The sequence below is a fragment of the Syngnathoides biaculeatus genome, chromosome 4 (genome assembly GCF_019802595.1).
Source record: "Syngnathoides biaculeatus isolate LvHL_M chromosome 4, ASM1980259v1, whole genome shotgun sequence".
Taxonomy (NCBI): Eukaryota; Metazoa; Chordata; class Actinopteri; order Syngnathiformes; family Syngnathidae; genus Syngnathoides; species Syngnathoides biaculeatus.
Window position 1 is genome coordinate 11,551,840 of NC_084643.1, and position 20,761 is coordinate 11,572,600.

The 20,761-nt window shown below is 46.0% G+C and overlaps 1 protein-coding gene across 2 annotated transcripts in view; it reads left to right on the plus strand.

Annotated features, from left to right (window-relative positions):
• slc23a2 (solute carrier family 23 member 2) overlaps positions 1-20,761 on the plus strand; it is a 36,641-nt gene that overhangs the window by 15,358 nt on the left and 522 nt on the right. The window contains exons 2-15 of one of the 2 annotated variants that reach the window (XM_061816848.1): positions 2,857-2,905; positions 4,187-4,404; positions 7,850-7,948; positions 9,592-9,708; positions 12,053-12,210; positions 13,741-13,829; positions 13,904-13,971; positions 14,359-14,540; positions 16,820-16,940; positions 17,954-18,110; positions 18,748-18,895; positions 18,980-19,085; positions 19,210-19,477; positions 20,214-20,309. In XM_061816848.1, the coding sequence (XP_061672832.1) occupies positions 2,857-2,905; positions 4,187-4,404; positions 7,850-7,948; positions 9,592-9,708; positions 12,053-12,210; positions 13,741-13,829; positions 13,904-13,971; positions 14,359-14,540; positions 16,820-16,940; positions 17,954-18,110; positions 18,748-18,895; positions 18,980-19,085; positions 19,210-19,477; positions 20,214-20,309 (1,876 nt within the window). The remainder of the gene's footprint in view (positions 1-2,856; positions 2,906-4,186; positions 4,405-7,849; positions 7,949-9,591; positions 9,709-12,052; positions 12,211-13,740; positions 13,830-13,903; positions 13,972-14,358; positions 14,541-16,819; positions 16,941-17,953; positions 18,111-18,747; positions 18,896-18,979; positions 19,086-19,209; positions 19,478-20,213; positions 20,310-20,761) is intronic. The other variant, XM_061816850.1, reaches the window with a different exon arrangement.

The window sequence follows — 20,761 nt, forward strand, 5'->3', positions numbered from 1 at the left end:
AACGCTTTTTAATACATTTGTAATAAATGTCATATTCAAAGTACTTTCAACAGAGCGTCACTGCCATCATCATCATCATAACCCCCCCCCCCCCCATCCCTAGCGTAATATTATGCCCCAGATGGAAATGAGCAACACTACTATTATGGTCTATTTTGCCATAAACGTCTCAAATGAATCTGCTGCTATTACATGAATGTGTTTGCGCTTTGGAAATTTTCATTTGGTTGAATGAAAATCCCTCGAGCCACTCCCAAATGTAATAAAAACAGAAGCCATACCTGCAGCACGTCATGAGTGAAAGTTTTAGAATGTTTTGCGCTTCTGTAAGGAGGCTGTCAAAGCTCTCATCTTTTATTCGTCAACTATGACTCATAACGGCAGTTTCATATAATTAGAGGCTATTACCAGGGAACCAGATTTTGTTTTTTCTTGTTTTGTTTTTCTGTTTTTTTTTTTTTTTTTTTTTAGAAGTTTACGGGATACAAGACGTTATTGTACTTTTTTTTTTTTTTTTTGTTCCTTTGATTCTTTATTTATTGCCATTCACATCAAACATTTACTGTCATTTATATTTTACTACTGCCTTGGCATAAGTTCATGGTATATGCCATTTTCTAACTTACACAACATGAAAAATTTGGCTCTGGTCGCTATCTTCGGGACAAAGTTAGTTCTATCTTTTGTGCGGCGCAGCGCGGCGCAGGGGGCACGTCGTCATGGTGTCCACAGATAAGAAATGAATGAATGCGCTGGGACGTTTGGTGACTGTCGGAGGGGCCGCGGGCGCAGAATGGCAGCCACGGCGACATAAGTAGCTTAGCTCCACCAGGGTGTGACCGCGGAATGAATAAATACTGTGCAATTGTCAAGCCTCTTTGAGTGTCAAGAAAAGTGCTGCATACTATAAGTGTGCATTCCAGGATTATGAAACCTCGGGCCTCGGGTCATTTGTCCAACCTTGGGGAATTCTACGACAAAGGTTCGCCTTCATCGGGTGTACCGTACCGTCTGCAAATTCCTAAACTCCAAACTTCCAATGTTCAATTTTACTTCATACTCGAGTGGAATTTTCAACTTTGAAGGGCGGTACTTCGATGCGCGTTAGAGATACCGTAACGTACAAGAAGAAGTGTAGACGGCAAGACAGACAAATTTCTGGCCTGAAGCCCTCACTCGTGCGTCATCTTCGGGTTCCCACGGTGACGAACCCAGGTAGAGACGACGTGTGGCAACCCGTTAATACAAATGACCGTTTGGAGTGCCGTCAGCGGGCCCGACCCGTTACACGACAACGCAGTTCGCTGCGTTTCAGTTCTGTCTTGTGCTGGCCACAAGTTGTCTGTTTTTCTGCTACGTGTCTCTTGCATGGATGCATTTCCTGTCAACCGCCATCCCATCACACGCGAAAGCATGAAAGTGATTCTGTCTATCTGGCGGAAAAGGATTTGTGGTGTTTGCACATGCCTCGCCAGACCATCACGCACCCGCGGGCTGCTGGGATACTCTGTCAAACAATTCGACCGTGCCGTGTGCTCTCGGGCCACGTGCGCCGTCCTCGTCGGGCCTAAAATCCGACTTTGTTACCGACCTTAATGGGATGATTAGCAACGTGGTAAGTGGCCGCTATCTTTGTGGAATTTTATTCGTTGAAAAAAATCCACTTTAACAAATATATTCATAACCCCCCCCCCCCCCCAATGAAAAATGATTGCTTGAGGAATATGTCCTGTTCTGCTGCTCTCACCAAAAACGCACTGAATAGGTCGAGTTTTTAGTTGTAGCATTGGAGTAACTCAATTTCACCGTTCAATGAAGATAAGCGGAAGAGAAAAGGGATGGATTGATGGATTTCAAATCTACATATAATTGAAAAATGAATAATAATACTGTGGTAACTTGACTTATGACTACACCAACAGTTACGGCACATCGCTTTTACTTTGTGTCGCTCGCTGAAATTTTAGTTATGAGGGAGCGTGCGAGTACGTCACTTCTTGAGTCAAGCGGGGGCGGGGGGGAGGCTTTGCAGTATGTAAGTTACTGTAATTCCCTCAAAAGTAGGGAAAGACGGCCACAGTCGGCCGGCCATGCGCAAATGGACAACAAATTGAGAACACTCGCAAGCCGTCATGCCATCAATCCACCGCTATGCTAGTTAGCACTTTCACGGGAAGTCCACTGCGTCTTTTCCAAGAGTGGACACCTGACGTCCGCGACGCCCGCGTGACCAGAGTCGCGATGATGATGATGATTTCGGGTGACGAGCAGAGGCCGATATTGCCAAACGTGATCAAGCGCATCCTCAGATGGATGAATTCATCAGTGGAATTCTTACTCCATGAGCTCCATCTTGATCCAAATCCCACGTTTCGACGAGTAGGGGCAAATTTAATAATAATAATAATAATAATTTAAATTGAGCGTCGTTGCCTTTTTCAATTTGAAAGTTGCGCTCAGGTGACTCGATGTTGACATTTCAAATCGCATACATGAGCTTTTTTCCCCGTCTTTGGTCTGTTGGAGTTGCGCAAACACCCAGCGTGCTTATTCAGTCAATCGTCAGCGTTTTGGCTCCTCCTCCTGCGCATTTTTCTTTCATTCTGCAAGTGGCTATTAATAATCAAGCACTTATTAATTTTGTTTTGTATCAGTCATGTGTGTCCAATTAACTTGTGTTTCACCTCCCTGCTCCTTCCTGTCTTTGACCCATCCCTTGTGCCTCACCCCAACTTTTCCTCTTTTCCTTTACCTCTCCTCACTTACTCTTTCTTTACCTCTCTCTCTCTCTCTCTCTCTCTCGCCCCCCCCCCTCCCCCCACTACTCTCTCCCCAACCCCCCCCCCACACACACAGATGCTCCCAGCCGTGCAGATTGACAGGAGTGATGGGATATGTCAACTAGGTATTTCACCTATCCCCATACTTTTACACAGCAAGCAGGGGGATTGGTTGGAATGGGGGTGGGGGGGGGGGGTGTTCGTGCTTGGTCTAGTTTATTTAAAATAAATAAGAGCCTGTTCAATGATCTTGTTGTGATACGTTTTCTGCCATGGTAGTACATTTAACATTATCTTTAGAATGCTATATGACACACAACTCTCGTATTTTTTATTTTTTTTTTCAATTTCTCATTTAAAAAATGACAAATTTGAAAAGTGCTTTCACAGCCTGTCCCTGTGGCCCCTGAACTGATCGCTCATCAATCAGTCAGTTGCAGAAATTAAAAAGAAAAAAAAATCCCAACAACCGTTCAGAAAGTCAGAAACTATGAACATAATGTCTTTGTGCCTTCTCACAGCAAAGTAATCAATGTAACACCTCAAAATATGAATTCTCCTTATCTGATTTTATTTAGGGAGTTTTCAGGTACCCCGAGATGTTTTCTTCTAGTTTATTTAGCTGGGGATAATGTCCTGTTTTTGTGTTACACATCACAAAGTCCTTTTAAAAACTATTCTTTCTATGGCCTTCTGTTTAGGCCTGTAACATTGTTAGAAGTTACTTATTGCCTATTACTGTGACTTTTCACTTTTTCTTAATTGAACGCGGTCCTCTCAAAGCCATTTCAAATTACTGGTCTACAAGGTTAAAGAGTCATTTTGGTCGTGATCAGAATCGGCTTTATTGGACGAATGTGTTAAAAACGCAGGAGGGATTTGTGAGCACATGAAGCGCAGTTATCAACGAATCCGCTGAAGCTTTGGCCGACGTCGGCCAAAGGACGTGCACTGTGCCGACTAAGCGAGCTGAAGGACTCCTTTTACCCAAACAAAAGTTGCCATGACATCTGAGCCATTCCAAATAGCGGGTCTGCTATCTTTTACTTGCATCTCTCCCACTAACGTGCCGGCTTGTGTTTCACCATCTTCCCAAACTTTTTTTTTTTTTTTGCACACTGCTTCCTCTGTCTTCTCTCCTGGCGCCTGCCCTTATTTTCTGCCATATTTTTGTTATTGGAATTCGAGCAGATGTGTTGGATTGGCTGCCATTCTCTGTCCATCTGTTTAAAAAAAAAAAAAAAAAAAGTCTTATTGGGTGCGCTGTAATGCTACAAAGAAGAGCAAAAAAATATCTGGGATACTTGTAGCCTGGCAACTTCTCAGGTGATCGGATGTGAACTCATTTAATCCTGAAATGAATCTTTTCTATCTCTCTCTCTCTCTCTCTCGTGTTTTCCACTCAGATAATTCATCCGTGAATGATGTAATCGGACGTGCGGACTCATCTGCGGCGTTGACACCGGAGCGAGACAAAGCCGACGAGGCGGACCAGTGGCTAGACAGAGGTGCTGCGATCATGGGCGTGGGCAAGAACACCACCTCCAGGCCCGTGGACAGCGCCAGCGAGGGTGGCAAATATGAAGAGGAGAACAAACACGCCGCGGACTTCTACCCCATTCCGGTACTTGCTTGCGCTGCGGGCTGAGAGCGTAACGGACCCGAGCCTGCGCGTAAACGTGAACGTTAATCAAAATATTCGCGCTGCTGGAGTCACTTGGGGGTTCACACGGCTCAACTAACCATTCCAAATAAATGAATGCAAAATGATCAAGGGTCGCATAACGCAAAGCTACTTGTGGTCAGCATCCAAAGACCAAGGTCGCAGGGTAGTGTAAGTCCAATTTCCTGAAAGAGCTTCAAGTGAACTTGAGAAATTGAAGTTTACACGCACACGAGTGGACAAAAGTCTTCCAAATCCTCCATTCAAGCCTCCTTGAAATTGGCAAAAGCAATCAGATTTCAAACTTTATTTACAATTAAGCAAAGGAAATTTGATCGGAATTTTGGCCCGTACGACTAATACTACATAGTTGTATTGGATCGGATCGGATCAGCAGTGGTTCTCGGCCCGAGTTGTTGAGGTGAGGCGTTTACATTTGCGGCTCCATTTCAATGACCAAATGTTATCATCTGAGTCTTTGGATCTGTGGTCTTCCAAACAAGTATTTGCCCGCCTTTCTCTCTTCAATCCAAGCCGACGTTTCAAGATTGCTTCCCGATCGCAAAAGCGGCCGTGACTTCTGCGGATCTTTTTCGACCCAAAACGCCCCACGGGCGGCTCACCGCTGGGGAACAAAGTGCACACCGACAGCAACGACAAAAAGATGCAAAGGGGAAGGAAATGTCTCAGATTTGGAGCTTCCTCCGTGGTGGTTTGCCACCCCTCGTGACACAGAAGCTTCCACGTGTTATTTCCTTCCACCCACGTGAGCAACATTTTTTTTTTTTTTTTTCTTCCCTCCCATCATGCCAAATGTCCAAATATTTTAAGCATACAGCATTGACACATGGTGTAGTGGAGCTTCTTCAGCTTGCACGTGTGGAAATTCTTTGTCAGAAAGCCTTCGCTACTGCAACATGCTGTCCTCATTGAGCTTCTTCATTGGCACATATTTGCTTCCATAACTTATCGGTTTCGTTACGCGTCACTTCCTTGAGTGCCATTAATCTGTAAAGGCGATGCGATGCGATGCGATAAAACGGTTGCTGGGTGTTACTTTATATGATGAAGCGGCGGTCTGTCAGGGTCACGGTCTTTGGAGTCTGAGGACAAGAATTCGAGTCTCATCTTGGACAAAAACAAATGGCAACTTGTTGTTTTTGCGGAAGGGGTGTCATGATTTGTTTTCAACCAATTTGAATCATGGTGAGCGATTCCATTCACGAAAAAAATCAACCCGTGTGTTTGTCAAATAAATAGCTGGATATTGCATAGCCCAAGTGAATTTTCAATTGTTTTTTTTTTTTTTGTTTTTTTTTTTTAAGGGAATCGGGGAAAATGTAATTCCAGATACAATTCACTGCAAATGCAAATGCAATGCTAACATCTCATGTTGAATTAACAGTAGGTTTACCTGCTACTTGTGTTGGGTTTCAACAATTAGAACATTCACATAAAAACATTCAAGTCCAAGCAACAGCTCTTGAGATTAAATGAGCAGCAGTTGCACCTGCGACGACAGTGGTCCCTCTACTTATGAAATTCATTTGTGCTGGAAGTCGTTTTTTGTAATGTGAATTTTTTTGGGAAGTAGAAGCGTGTATTACATGTAAATACCGTAATCTGCTCCAACCTCCCTGCCAAAAATAAGCATTCAAAGTACGTCATGTAAAGAATAATCAAAATGACGTTCATTCACCTTTGCCATTGAGCGGCAATGTGAAGAGGAGCAAAAGTCATCGTGGGGGGTGGAGGAGGAGGCAAACCTTTGACAGCTGAGAGGAAATAGAAGTACGAACATACGCACAACTTCATTCCACTGAAGTTTCTTGGGAACCGGCTGAAAAAAGATGGATAAACTTACAAAAAAGTTGTACTTTTCCAATGTGTGCTAACCTGTGACAGCGCTAGCGAGAGTCGAGTGTCCGAGGGAAACGCAAAGCATCATGGGTAAAGATTGACGTCCCTCCTTGCCAACGGCATGCCAGGAAGATGCTTTGGCGACGGCCAACGAGAGAGCAGCCGAGAAACAGGATGTTTACGTCTGGTGGGATTTGGGGGCTGCCAATCCAGCGCTTATTTTTTTCCTTTGGTATCCTGAAGTTCCTTCATTAACATGAGACGATATTTTGCTGAGGAGGCGTTTCGTAACTTGCCAGGGACATTCATAAGTAGAGGTACCTCTGTACTCTCATTTTAATATTCAAACACAAGCGCGCTCATGTTTAACACGAGAGCAAGTGGGGCAGAGTATTCTTCAATGACAAAAAGAGCCCTCGTGTGGGGGATAAACGGGTATCATACCAATGTTTTGTGTTTGTTTGGAGCCCGAAACACGCCATTGAGACAGACAGTGTGTGTGTGTGTGTGTGCGCGCCCCCCCCCCCCCCCCCCCCCTTACGCCTGGCTAGTCGGCATTGGAACGTGTGATGAGAAATGTGAAAATCCCACGGCGGCTTCGCAGGTGCTTGGCGAAACAGCGAGCGACTTATTTAGAACATTTCCGTCATCATACCTCCACACGCTTGCCTGACACGAAAGTTTGATAATTTCCCGCTGGCCAGATTCTCACCTGCCATCTGCTGTGCTCCGCGTTGTCGCTTGCCAGCAGCGATGACATCGCAGACGGACCAGCTTATTCGCGTAAAGTCCTAAGAATGCACGCTCATCTATGTGTCCATCTCAAATCTGCCGTACTTAAAGCCATTGTATTAGTTATCCGTATCGATACAATCGATTTCATTTGCCTTTCAAAACGTGTTTAGATGGATAAATGTCATCTGGGAGTCCGATATCGATGTCGTTGGATTGTAGGACTATAAATCGCTCCGTGGACTGAGTCGATGAGTCGTTACAAGCCAACATTGCTCACATCTTTCTCTCTTCTTTCATGCCCGCGTGTGCGTTTTCTCATTGTCTGTAGTGCGCCGCACGGCGTCTACATCAGAATGGGAAGTGAGGTACACGAAGAAGTACAGAAGTGAATTTTAAAACGTTAAAAATGGTATTGTGCATAAAACAAGCCACACAAGAAGATACAATATGTTCGTTTGCATCAGCAAGAGACGTAATTGTTCTTTTTTCCTCATTGGTTAATTGAAACATTTATTAAAATGTTTCATTAATTGATTTCTTTATAAATATCATAGTTATTTTTGTTTTTTTTTTTTACTCTTCAATCTAAAAAAGCATTCCTTAAATGATCGGCTAATTCCTTACAAACGACTTGGCCCGACTGTCCCTTTAAAAATCAAATTTCCCTCGTGAGCACGACGTTTGCCAACCCGTGAAATCGTACAATTCAAAAGATGCGTGTTTAAATGTCTTTTAATGGTTCTGCATTATGCTAAAGGTACATTGATACAGCGGGGAACCATTTTTGAACATAAACCATCTTTGTGGTTAGGTGGTGGTAAATGGAGTGGGCGGAGCCAATGGCGACCAGGATACAGAGAACACCGAGCTGATGGCCATCTACACAAAAGACGCTCAAAGAGCGGAAAAGGTAACCGTGAAGCGGCGCTCGGAGCTCGTGACCAAGTCACGGGTTGCAGTCGCAGACTCGCATGTACTGCACGCTATTCGTGGGTCGAAACTTTCGCAGGCAACAGCAGCCCAGTTGAAACACAAGTTGACCCAAATACAATTGTACTGCGATGTCAGATGGAAAGACAGAGAAGGCCTCAAGTTTGGCTTCAGATCACACTTGAGTGCAAAGAGCGCGTTCACATCCGCTAAAGAAATTCATTTGATTTTTATAGCCTCTACCACCCGCCGCCAGTTACAACGTGTTGTGATGGCCCGCAACTGGTCGAGGAGCCGATCCTCGACCGGCCACCGGCGCGCTTTCAATCCTTTCGCGGGACAAACGGTAACCCAGATTCATCCTCTAGCTGCGGAAACTCAACCGATGGCCAGAGTGCGAACGCACAGACTGGCTGACGCTTAGCCGGCCAACGGCCACCGCCTGCTAACCTGCACCCCCCGACAGCCGAGCATACTGTCAATTTGCCGACTCCCATGTCACTTGCCAGACTACGGAAGCGTACTGCTGCCACACCCCCAAAAAAAAGGAAAGTTGTCATCACGTTATAACGTGATATGTTTCACGTTATAATGTGGTTAATTACACGTTCAACGCGATTCATGTTATAACAATTCATTTCATATTATAACGTGAAACGTTTCATGTTATAACATGAAATGAACCACGTTACAACATGTAATTTATCACATTATAACGTGAAACATATCATGGTAAAACCTAATAAGTTGTACGTTATAACCCGAAAAGTTGGCGTCAAGTTGCTGCGACCGTGTGGACTCACAAAACATGGATTTGGCGAGCTTTTTACCCAATGGGGGTGAACCCGACGATTGCCTCTTACGCGTGGACCAAGAACATGTCGTAATGTAGTTGAACCGGAAGTAATTCCCCTTTGGGGCTGGGGAGGTGAAGAGGGGTGAAATTTATTTATTTCTTATTTCCTGTGTTGTAACGTGAAACAAATCAGGTTATAACGTAGAGCATATCATGTTAAAACATGAAAGTTTCACACTAAAACATGAAATAAATTATGTTATGAAACTTTTCACATTGTAACGTGATACTGGCCTTTTTTTTTTTTTTTGGGTGTGGCTGCAATACGCTTCCGTACCAAGCAAAACCTACCTACTGGGGGGGTACACGACTACTATACTAGAGTCTAAAATGTGCGGCGATGCCTAGTTTGTATTTAAAAAAAAAAAAAAAAACAACAACAACCCCCTCCCTCCCCATCTGAATTTGAGGAAATAAATTTCCCTAAGAAAGGTCCTTTACTTTGTTTTCTGCCTTATCTATGGCTTAATTAAACCTCTGTACAATATTTGAAAGTATTGTTAAACTTTTAATGCACAGTAGCAGCTCCATACCTCCACCATAGCCCCCCCCCCTCGCCCCCCCCCCCCCCCTTCATTCTCACGCACGCGTTTCCACGTAGTCACTGTGACGGTGCACTTTTCGTTTCCGAGGAAGTGAAATTGCACCAGATTCGAAACTTTCCTTCATTGTCATCCTTTTTTTTGATCTGATAATTTCACACCCGAATGTTGATTACACAACTCATTAATATGTTATGACGTTGCTGTGTGTGTGTGTGTGTATAGAGCTCAATGTCGGAGACTTTGGACAGCTCAGACAGCACCGATCCGAGGAGGATGGACATGATCTATATCATAGAAGACACTCCGCCCTGGTACCTTTGTGTGTTTTTAGGCCTACAGGTAAACATTTGGGGGGGACCCCCCCCCCCCCCCGCCTCCCCAAACACGCCCACACGCAGGCTCTCTTATCGCTGTAACGTAAAATTGAGTTCAACTCAGTCTTTGTACATTTGCGGTACAGCGCCAAGGTTGAAAAGGGCCAAGACAATAATTTCAAATATGAAATTACTATTAGAGAGCAAATTTTTTCATCTTCTTCTGAAGATATTCTTCAATGAATACGTCATCTTTTTGGCACAAATCTGATTCCCGTGACGTCGAAATTATGATGTTAGTCGTTCCAAATGAATCCATTTTTGAGGCACTAAGCATCCATGAACACTCACAAAACATTGCACACATTGGTGAAACTTTTGATCATTTCATGTTTACCAAAAAAGTAGCTCAACAGTACCTCCTAGAACCACATCGCAACTCCATCAAAGCACATCTCTCTCACCGCTCTCGTACGCATAGAAAAATGGAAATTGAGCACGTTTGCCATTTGGAAGCTTTTGTGTGAATCTTTTTTGGCACAATTCCAATGGCATAATATTTCTCCACCACCTCGAATCTCCCCGCAGCTTCTCACGATGCGCGAGCGTGGCGGAGCGCTCTTCTCCATCGCCGGACCCCCTCAAGTTACATTCAAAATAGTCTCCTTGTAAAACACAACGTATGTAATGCTCATAGAGCGCTGGAATGTTCCTTCCGTATATGTATAAATAACTCCGGCGATCAAACTCATGCGCAGTCTGAACCTCTGACCTCATCCCCAAAAATCATGATCGTTTAAAGCCGAGACCAAAGCAATCACAAATGTAAGCTTGTCCCCTTTCAGCGTCTCCTTTCCGATGAAAATCAATTGTGGTTGAACGGAATTATCATTTTTTGAAAAAAAACAAACTCACGGAACAGAGCTGGACAAAAATGATGGCACCTTTGGTGGGGAGCCTGGTCACGAGATTAGGAAGAAACTCTTTGACAAGCACGTGAAAGGTCAAGGCCGTGTAGTTTGATGCTCCCGTGACTGGAGCTGCAAAAATTATCTCGAAATTGAAGATACACCGGACCGGACCGGACCGTGGCCACGAGGCAAATGGATTAACATACCCGAGAGATTGATCGTCTGAAACCTGGAGGAGTCTCTTTCACGTTCTGGGGTCGCTTCGCCGCATCTGCCACATTTAATCGATCCAGGGTAGGTCGACGAGGTCTGCTCGTGAACTTTGGGAGACAAGCCCGATCGGGAGACTTTCCTGGGAATTCTACAGTTGTCGCATCCAGTGAAGTACATCAAAGTGGTTCGAGAGTAACTGCACTTTCCACTGCATCGCGGGATTTTGCTCGAGTGTGACTATATTCTACATGCAATGTTGTGAAGCCGTGTGGCTTCCAGAATTTGAACTGTTGCCATCATCCATCCCGATTTATCGCATGTATTAAACGCAAACGCGTCATTCCCTTTGAATAGTTGGTTAGTTAGCCGCCGAAGCCGTCTTGTGTGACTCGTCAGCACCACGATGAATAAAAGTATTGATTTGACACTCGTCTTGCGTACTTAACACGCTAAATTCAAGGTGGAGTCGCTTCTGGGTTTTACGGTCATTTCCGGAAGCCCTTTTTACGTTCCTTTCTAGAACAAAGCAACAATGGTGAACGGAGCATGGCCAGGGATCGGTTCAATTATGCTTCAGAATGGCGGTGGCGGCACAGTTGGTACGTGGAACCGAGGGGAACGCTGCTTATGTCATCGCCGCATCTGACTAAGACGGACCAATGACCAGCGACGATCCCCGCCAGCGTTCCGCGCGTAGCAACAATTTTTGCGGCACGGCCCGATCGGGCCGTCGCGTGATGCAATCCGGCCGGGCGCAGGAGGAGTATAAAGAGGCCTTTCTTATTGGTTAAGGCAGGATTTTTGACACACATCTGATAAGTCGGGGATTCCCAACCACTGTACTGTGTGGCACTTTAGTGTACTTGGAGAGATCCGTCAGCTACGCTGTGGGAAATGTTCTCTCCTCTACCTTATTGGTCTGAAAGCCAACGATTACAAATAAAATAACTTTGTCGATGTATCTCCAGCAATGGCAAATTGTGAGGCACGACACAACTCTGCGAGATAGCCGGAAATTCCAAGAAAGGGGTGCACACCTCTTGCCAGTCATACAGAATCGTTTGCTAAAACATCAATTCAGAAATGTGATCATGATCTCAGTTTGACGAGATTCCGAGATTTTCTTCGGAGCGAGGGGGGGGGGCGGATCAACCTGTAAAGTGATTTATTTTCCAAATTCGGGGGGGGGGGGGGGGGGGAGATTTTGCGCTGTGTCTAACCAGCCCGCCGGTGTGGTGTTTGCAGCATTATTTGACGTGTTTCAGCGGAACCATCGCGGTGCCGTTCCTCCTGGCCGAAGCCATGTGTGTGGGCTTCGACCAATGGGCCACGAGCCAGCTCATCGGGACCATCTTCTTTTGTGTGGGGATTACAACCCTTCTGCAAACCACACTGGGCTGCAGGTACACACACACACAGACACACGCTATTCAAAGCTTGTTCTTCCACTTTCGAAGCCCTCGCCATCGATGGCCCCTGTCGTCATTTCGGGCTCATCGTGCGCTCACGTTCGTGTCGTTCGAATGTATCTGTCAATATGGCTCCGCCCAACTATACACTAACACTTGTCCCCAGAGCTCGATAGGACTATCATGTCCGTTCTAATCCTTATGCAAAGATGTGATGGTGGCGCAGTGTGGATGATACCGAAAGCCAAAGTTGTTATTGTTGTACTTCCTGTGTAATTAACTGTGAAGGGAGCTTTTTGTCTTGCCCGTTTGTGGACTGACTGGCGCCAGCAACCCAGATTTCAACAAAGTTGAACTGTTTTTTACTCTTGAGATTTATTGCAACTTCTTCCATCAATTGAACGTGCACGTATCGTTCTGCCTGTCACTGGCTTCGATAAAATTGTAATGTTAAAAAAAAAAGTTTTCTGAGAAGTGAAATTGGAAAAATGGCCCACTGCAACCTTGACGCACTCTCGTGGGCCGCGAGGACTGCATCGGTTCGCAGCGGCGCAGACGTAGAGCGTCGGCCTCACGGTTCTGAGTGACCGGGGTTCCGATCCCGGTCCCTCCCCCCGTGCCTGCGTGGGTGTTTTCCGGGTGGGCTCTCCACTTTCCTCCCACATCCCGAAAAACACGCATTGATTGAAGACCCTAAATTGTGACTGCGACTGTTGTCTGTCTCCGTGTGCCCTGTGATTGGCTGGCGACCGTTTCGCGGTGTACCCCGCTGACAGTCGGGATAGGCTCCGGCGCTGCCGCGACCTTTGTGAGGATAAGCGACTCAGGATGGATGTCGGCCTCGCAGCGCGGAGGTCTGGGGTCTGAATTTGGCTGCGCTTGTTTGGGTTTTTTCACTGGGTCCATTAAGTTTGCGGGAATGTTTAGCTCACCCAAAGTCTGCTGGGATACGCTTCAGCTCTTTGGGATTACAACGAGAATTAGTTGCGTGGGTTTAGGGTTTCCCACCGTTCTAGATATTTTGGCGATATCAAAATTCTCTTCTTTATGTATTTAGTACGACAAAAATGCATTTCATCCTCCTACGTGAGGACTGGACTTCTTCTATCTTTTAACTGTACATGTTGGTACCGAGTCAGCCATAAAGTTTGAGACCAGAAAATCAGATTTGCACTGACGATTAGCACCATAAATTACAATAATATCTTTGAAAAAAATGCTAACTACCATTCAGCTCACTCGTCAGTCACGTACATGATCACAGGTGCTGATCTACCGGTTTTGGAAATGTTTATCACAGCCAACAAATGTTGGTCAGGTAAACGTGGACAGCGGCCAAAATGGCGGGACGAATGAGCTCTTACGAACGATTATTTTCATTGCCTCGAGGCAGCAATTTTTTTTTTTTTTTCTTGTTGCCGTAGCCGAGTTCCACATTTCGTTGAAGTTTGTTCCACAATGCTGCATGGATTGTCGCAGGAAGTCTTGTGGTTCAATTCCTGACAAGTGTTTGGTGGTGTGTAGGTTGCCCTTGTTCCAGGCCAGCGCTTTCGCCTTCCTCGCCCCGGCCAGGGCCATCCTATCGCTCGACAAATGGAAGTGCAACAACACGGGTGAGTTACGGTGAAGATGGCGTCAGTGATTATGGAACGTTTTTGTCATAATCTCCCGGTTTGACTCTCCTTAGCGATCCTCGAGACGAACAGCACAGAAATTCTCCACACAGACCACATCTGGCATCCCAGGATACGAGAAGTGAGAATCGGAACAAAACAAAAAGTGTTCACACTCAAAAGGTTTTATAGGGAAGCGGTTGAAAGCAAATTGGGAACTGAAATTCACATTATGTGACTCCAGCGTAAGCGTTACCGTAACCTGTTATTAAATGAGTTGAGTAACTTCTTACCAAACAGTCGTCGAAAGCTGCCAACATATCAACAAGAGCATGTGACTGTGACTCCGGGGCTTGATTTCCGATGAATATTCATTCTGCTTGCACAATCCCAGTTGAGGAACGATTAAGTAAACGGGAACCAGTGATGCAAAAAAAAAAAAAAAAAAAAAAAATCAAATAAAAATCTGTATTTGTAGTTGCTGGAGTTGACGAGTGAATTGCGTGTATGAAAAGTTTGTTGTGTTCAGATCCAGGGGGCCATCATCGTGTCGTCCCTGGTGGAGGTGTGCATTGGGGCGCTGGGCCTACCCGGGCTCCTCCTCAAGTATATCGGACCGCTGACCATCACCCCGACTGTCGCCCTCATCGGCCTCTCCGGGTTCCAGGCTGCGGGGGAGAGGGCGGGAAAGCACTGGGGCATCGCTATGCTGTAAGTTGATGTCATTCTGCCCTTCCCCAACGTTGGAACATTTACAGAAGGTCAAATTCTGTTCATCTGTAAAGGGTTGAAATGAAAAATACAAAAAACGAAAAACGAAAAAATAAATATGAGCGGAGATCCATCCGTCCATGGGCCAAGTTGCGGAAGTGTCATTCGACGACGTCCGAGTAGTCGCCATATCGGCTGCGTCTCCTGCCCGTGACCTCACCCCAAACATCCGCCATTGAACATCCATCCATCCATCCATGGGCCAAGTTGCGGAAGTGTCATTCGACGACGTCCGAGTAGTCGCCATATCGGCTGCGTCTCCTGCCCGTGACCTCACCCCAAACATCCGCCATTGAACATCCATCCATCCATCCATGGGCCAAGTTGCGGAAGTGTCATTCGACGACGTCCGAGTAGTCGCCATATCGGCTGCGTCTCCTGCCCGTGACCTCACCCCAAACATCCGCCATTGAACATCCATCCATCCATCCATGGGCCAAGTTGCGGAAGTGTCATTCGACGACGTCCGAGTAGTCGCCATATCGGCTGCGTCTCCTGCCCGTGACCTCACCCCAAACATCCGCCATTGAAAACGCGCGGCAACCCCCGACTTCGGGAGACCACCGCGCCTCTTCTGACACGGAAGCTCTTTTCAAAGAAGAGAACATCTCACAACCGAGTGAAGTGACTGGGGCAATATTCGTTTCGAGCCATATTTAGATGATATGCGGATTACGGCAAAACCACCTCCCCGCCCGATCCACCTCCGCGCGGCGGTGATTAAAAACAACGCCGCCCATCCGCGAGCGACGATGACGCACGTCGACACATTTAGCCCCCCTAACTTACGGATTCTGGATTTTTAGCTGTATAGACACACCTGCGTCGTCCTCTGCACCCGTGCACGACATTTTTCACGGCGAACCAGGTCTCTTGCAAACTTCTGACGGGTAAATTCATCCTCCCGAGTGTTCGAGCAATATCCGGCCATACAACAAGCCGGCATTTTGGCTAACGCGAAGGAACAACGAGCGACCTTCCGGCAGGTCAAACTAGTAGAAACAGACGAGACCGCTTGAGTGCGCTACTGCCCCCCATGTCACTTCCTGCTTCTTCTCCAAAACAAATCCCTCAAGAGGATTTTCATGGCGGGAGTTACAAAAAGCCATACATGTCCAAATCATGTTTTTGTGGTGGATTGGTCCATCCGGCTGCCGTTATTTTCATTAATAACATACTAAAAATGATGCATTCGATGAGCGCGGACCTTTGACATGTTGAGCCGCCGTGGACTAAGGTCCATCGCTCAGATTGCGGCGTGTCGTGGCTCTTTCGGCCCAACGGTCTTGCGGTCGCCTCCGTCTTGCTCTCTCTTGGGCGGTCGAGGTCATTGATTTTTTTTTTTCTGCGCGGCCTTTTCCGGATCTAACAAACGCAATACGGTCGCTACGCTCGCTGAGGCGTTGTTGAAATGCAATCATTTGTACATCGCCATCAATCGCAGCCAAATGAAGAGGCCGAAGAAATTCGTTTGTCTGCCCGCTTACACGTAATCCGAGTGAATGGACGCTTCGCTTCTGCAAATTGGAAAATTCGTTCTAGTTAAACAAATCACTGCAATCGGTCCAGTTAAAGCAATCCTGATTTGTTGTTCTCACTTGGCACAATTGCTCATGCCGCATGTCAGAAGGGGAAAAATGGAGAGATTGGAAACGCGCTTGGAGATGCAAAGGACGGCGCACTCCGTACGATATTGCTGGCGTCGGCCAAACGGACGAACGCCATATTTGTTGAATCGTTTTCCGAAGCTATTTTCAAGACTTTGGCCGATAATTTGGAAAATAACCAAACCCAACTGACCAATAATAGACTTGTGAAATCAGAAGAAGGCTTTACTGATCCCACAGCAGCAGCATCATTGACTGCGTTCAGCATTGAACAACAATATGCAATATTTATTTATTGGGATTATTTATTTATTTTTTTTTTCACGTTCCATCAGTGTAAATTCACCTTTATCAGATTTGTATCATATAAAATGTAGTGGAAAAATAAAGAGTGCAACAATGATACAGGCATTAAATCCAAATTGGACACTTGAACGGATTGTGAGCTTGTGAAAATACCAGACGAGTCTTTGTTTGTACTTATTGAAGATGCTGCGCAGCGGAACGTTCGTCTTGGTGTGCTGAATGGAACAATTCCAGATCTGTAGTTACAAATCCAAAAGTGTAGAGGCTCAAATCGCTCCTTCTCCTTCATCTTGTTCCTGTTTGCAGGACTATTTTCCTGGTGCTCCTCTTCTCGCAATACGCGCGAAACGTCCACTTCCCGTTGCCCGTCTACAAAGCAAAGAAAGGCTGGACTTCCTACAGGCTGCAGGTCTTCAAAATGTTCCCAGTAAGTGGATCCTCCGCTCGGTTCCCTTGCTGCGTAACAGCAGATCTCTTTGCACAAGTACTGTTTTGTTACCAGCCAAATGTTTTTTCACATCGTTGCGTTGCAAACTTGTTATCCAAGCGCGCCACCGTAAAGTGATTTTGCTGCCATCTGCTGGTGGTGGAGTGACAAAAAAAGGTCAACAATAACAAAAGAAATACATTCAAAAGCGTAAATAAAGTGGCACTACAAGTACATTCAAATTGGGTTTTGATTGACGGAATGCATGATCCATTCATTCGTTGGTCCTGGGCCAACGACGTCGTTTGGTGCCGAAATGGGCCGCTGATGAAAATTTGGCTGTTATATTGAGCCTCATCTCATTATTGTCACTTATTTATGATTGTATATGATAGGGGAGGATGTACCGTGATGTAGTTTGACAATCCATTTTCAACTCTTTGCATCCTCACTGGAGTATTTTACCAACAGTATCTTCATTTTTTGTGCGCTTTCTTTAATAAGAGAGATGAAATATTGTTTTACGTAGACTACAAATACTTTTTTTTTTTTTTTTTTTGCAGGTGTTGTTGTGATTACGGGCAGAATGTTCGACTCTTATGTTCAATCTCAGAAAAGTACAGTGCGGTGGTTACCTACGGAACGTAAATCCTTTTGCTTTTTCGTGTTTTGAGTTAGAATCTTGCTGACCGTGTCACAACATTCACTTTTAGTCTTCACTTCATGTTCCAATGTACCGATCAAATCAAATCAAATTCCTTTCGTGTCATTCTATGCATCCAACAAAATGATGAGCGCTTCTCCGCAAGGTGCAATAAAATCAAAGAATATCTTGGATAAAAATCAATGCAAGTCCAAGCTAGCAGCCATTCAGCGGCCCTCCAAATTTCCGCCTTGTGCCGTTGTTGGGACGCTCGCTCACGTACGTAGCAGGGCGGCCGGCGCGAATTCCTCGTGTGTTTTTGCACACTGGATTGTGATGCGATCGCCTTTGTGGCTTGTCGTTGATCCAGATCATCATGGCCATCCTGGTGTCATGGCTGCTGTGCTTCATCTTCACGGTGACCGACGTCTTCCCGCCCGAAAAGGACAAGTACGGCTACTACGCCCGCACGGACGCACGGCAAGGGATCCTGTCGGTTGCACCCTGGTTCAAGATCCCGTATCCCTGTGAGTGTCTCTTTGTGGGCTCAACACTGGAGTCAGCCTCAGAAGCAGGGCGGTTCCACCGACGGACGTCCTGGCCCGCTTTCACGCCATGTGCGCAGGAAAGAGAGAAGAAGAAAAATCTTTCACCTTGTTTTCCACGCATCTCGCTAATCATTGAGCGAGATGTGGTGCGTTTGGGCGCTTCAATTTGTCCCGTTTTTCCTCGGGTTAAAAACATGAACGGAACCTTGCGTGTTTTGAATGCCACACTCGTTTGTCTTTCGAGACAAAATTCCTCGCCCAAATATCAGCCGCCGTCCGTCCATGCCTGAACTCATCCCGTTTTTATTGTTGCCGAGTTTCACGTTCCGTCTCTCCCGGAATGAGTTCCAACTTTTTTTTTTTTTTTTTTGTCAACGATTGAATGAACTCATGAGCTGAGTTACCACTTTTTGCATTTGGGGTTGCTCTGACTAAGACGTTATTTATTTGTTGTTTTGTTTTGGCTTGTTTCTATTTCAAGAAACTGTCGCCCGGGCCTAACGGAAGACCTCGGACATTCTTGGATTAATACCCCCCCCCCCCCCCCCCAATACAGAACCAGTAAGGAAGCTCGAGGTCATGTGACAAACTCCTCATGTCCAATGTTTTGTTTCAGTCCAGTGGGGTCTCCCTAGCGTGACGGCCGCCGGCGTGATCGGGATGATGAGCGCCGTCGTCGCCAGCATCATCGAGTCCATCGGCGACTATTACGCCTGCGCCCGTCTGTCGTGTGCCCCGCCCCCTCCGATCCACGCCATCAATAGGTAACCCGACCTTTGGCAGGCCTCCGCCTTCCTCTTCCGGGGAATTTGTGTGACTCCGATAAAATGGTTCCTTCGCCTCCGTAGGGGGATATTTGTGGAGGGCATCTCTTGCGTTCTGGACGGTCTTTTCGGGACCGGAAATGGTTCCACCTCCTCCAGTCCAAACATTGGCGTCCTGGGTATAACAAAGGTATTTCCTAGAGGATGGGGGGGGGGGGGGGGCCCGGGGGCCCTCTGACCTCTGACCTCTGACCTGAATAATCAGTCAGGTGAACGCGTGAGGTCACTGGCGCTGATGTCGTGTCGTTTCCCAGGTGGGCAGCAGGCGCGTGATCCAGTACGGTGCCGCCATGATGCTGTTGCTGGGCCTTGTGGGTAAATTCAGCGCCCTGTTCGCATCCCTGCCGGACCCGGTGCTGGGGGCTCTGTTCTGCACCTTGTTCGGCATGATCACGGCGGTGGGGCTGTCCAACCTGCAGTTCGTCGACCTCAACTCTTCGCGCAACCTTTTCGTCTTGGGCTTCTCCATCTTCTTTGGCCTGATGTTGCCCAGCTACCTCAAACAGAACCCGCTTGTTACAGGTGCGTGCGGTGACACGTGAGATTGCGTTCGTGGAAATGCTGCTCATTGTTTGCGGGGCGTGGGGGGGGGGTCATTGTCTCTGTCAAGAGGTATGGAGAGCACTACACGGGAGTAACCAGCAGAGGGCGCCGTTAGTTAAAATCAAAATTACATACCGTGGTTTATTTTTTTCATTTTCGTTTTATTTCTTTAATGTGCTGCTGATGAGTAAGAAGGTCAATTTTGTTTTAGTTTGATGGGGAGAACAACGTGCAGTTTTTCCGTTATGAACTAACAAGTCTCATGGAACTCGAATTACTGCTATATAGTAATGTATACCATGGGAAAGATACAATTTCAATAATAACGTGTCAATGGATGTATAAAAACAAAAAAACCTAAATATTGTTTGAAAGCTAATTTATTTCAGTACTTAAATTGAAAAAGTCAAGCTTTTGAGGAGGCCAATTCCGATTTTATATGAAGTCATTTTGATTGTTTCTTATTGTAATTTGGGGCTTTTGTTAGCTCCAAGCCGTAATGATCAAAATGGTTTCAAAATAAATGGTTCAGAAAAATTTCATTTTTTTTTTTCAACTGAACTCCAAAAATGCAGCTATATACAGTATTTTAATGTTCAATTTTTTTTTTCTTTTTTGGTGCAGGTTTGGCATAAAATGTTCTTGTAAGTCAGTCTGACAATTAAAAGTTTTCCTCCTTGTGTTTTTTTTTTTTTTTTTGTCTCCCCCCCCACAGGCATTGTTGAGATTGACCAAGTATTAAATGTACTGCTCACCACTGCCATGTTTGTGGGAGGCTCGGTTGCTTTTATTTTGGACAACACTATTCCAGGTGAGCCTTTTTTGTTGTTTTTTTTCCTATTCAAATAATTCAATATCCTAGTAGCTCCGATTATTACGGTGCGGACGTATGAGGTTTCAACTGGCGCAGAATAAATGATTATGCTTGAATTATTTAATCCATAGGCGGTTCAATTCTCCAAATGATTTGTTGGAGACAGCCCGAGCGCCGATTGTGTTTTTGCTTGATTGATCTCGTGGCGGCGTCGCGTTACACACGCCTGCCTTCGATTCCCGCTCAGCGACGGCGTCTCTCTCTGCCCCGCGACCGACTGGCGACCGGTTCAGGGTGTAGTCCGCCTTTCGGCCGAAGCTTGCCGGGATAGGCTCCGGCTTTCCCGCGACCCTTTTGAGGATAAGCGGCTTGGATAATGATCTTTCCTACCAAATGTTCCTTCCAGCCGGGTTGCGGTAGGTGGAATGAAATAGCAGGTGAGGTTTTTT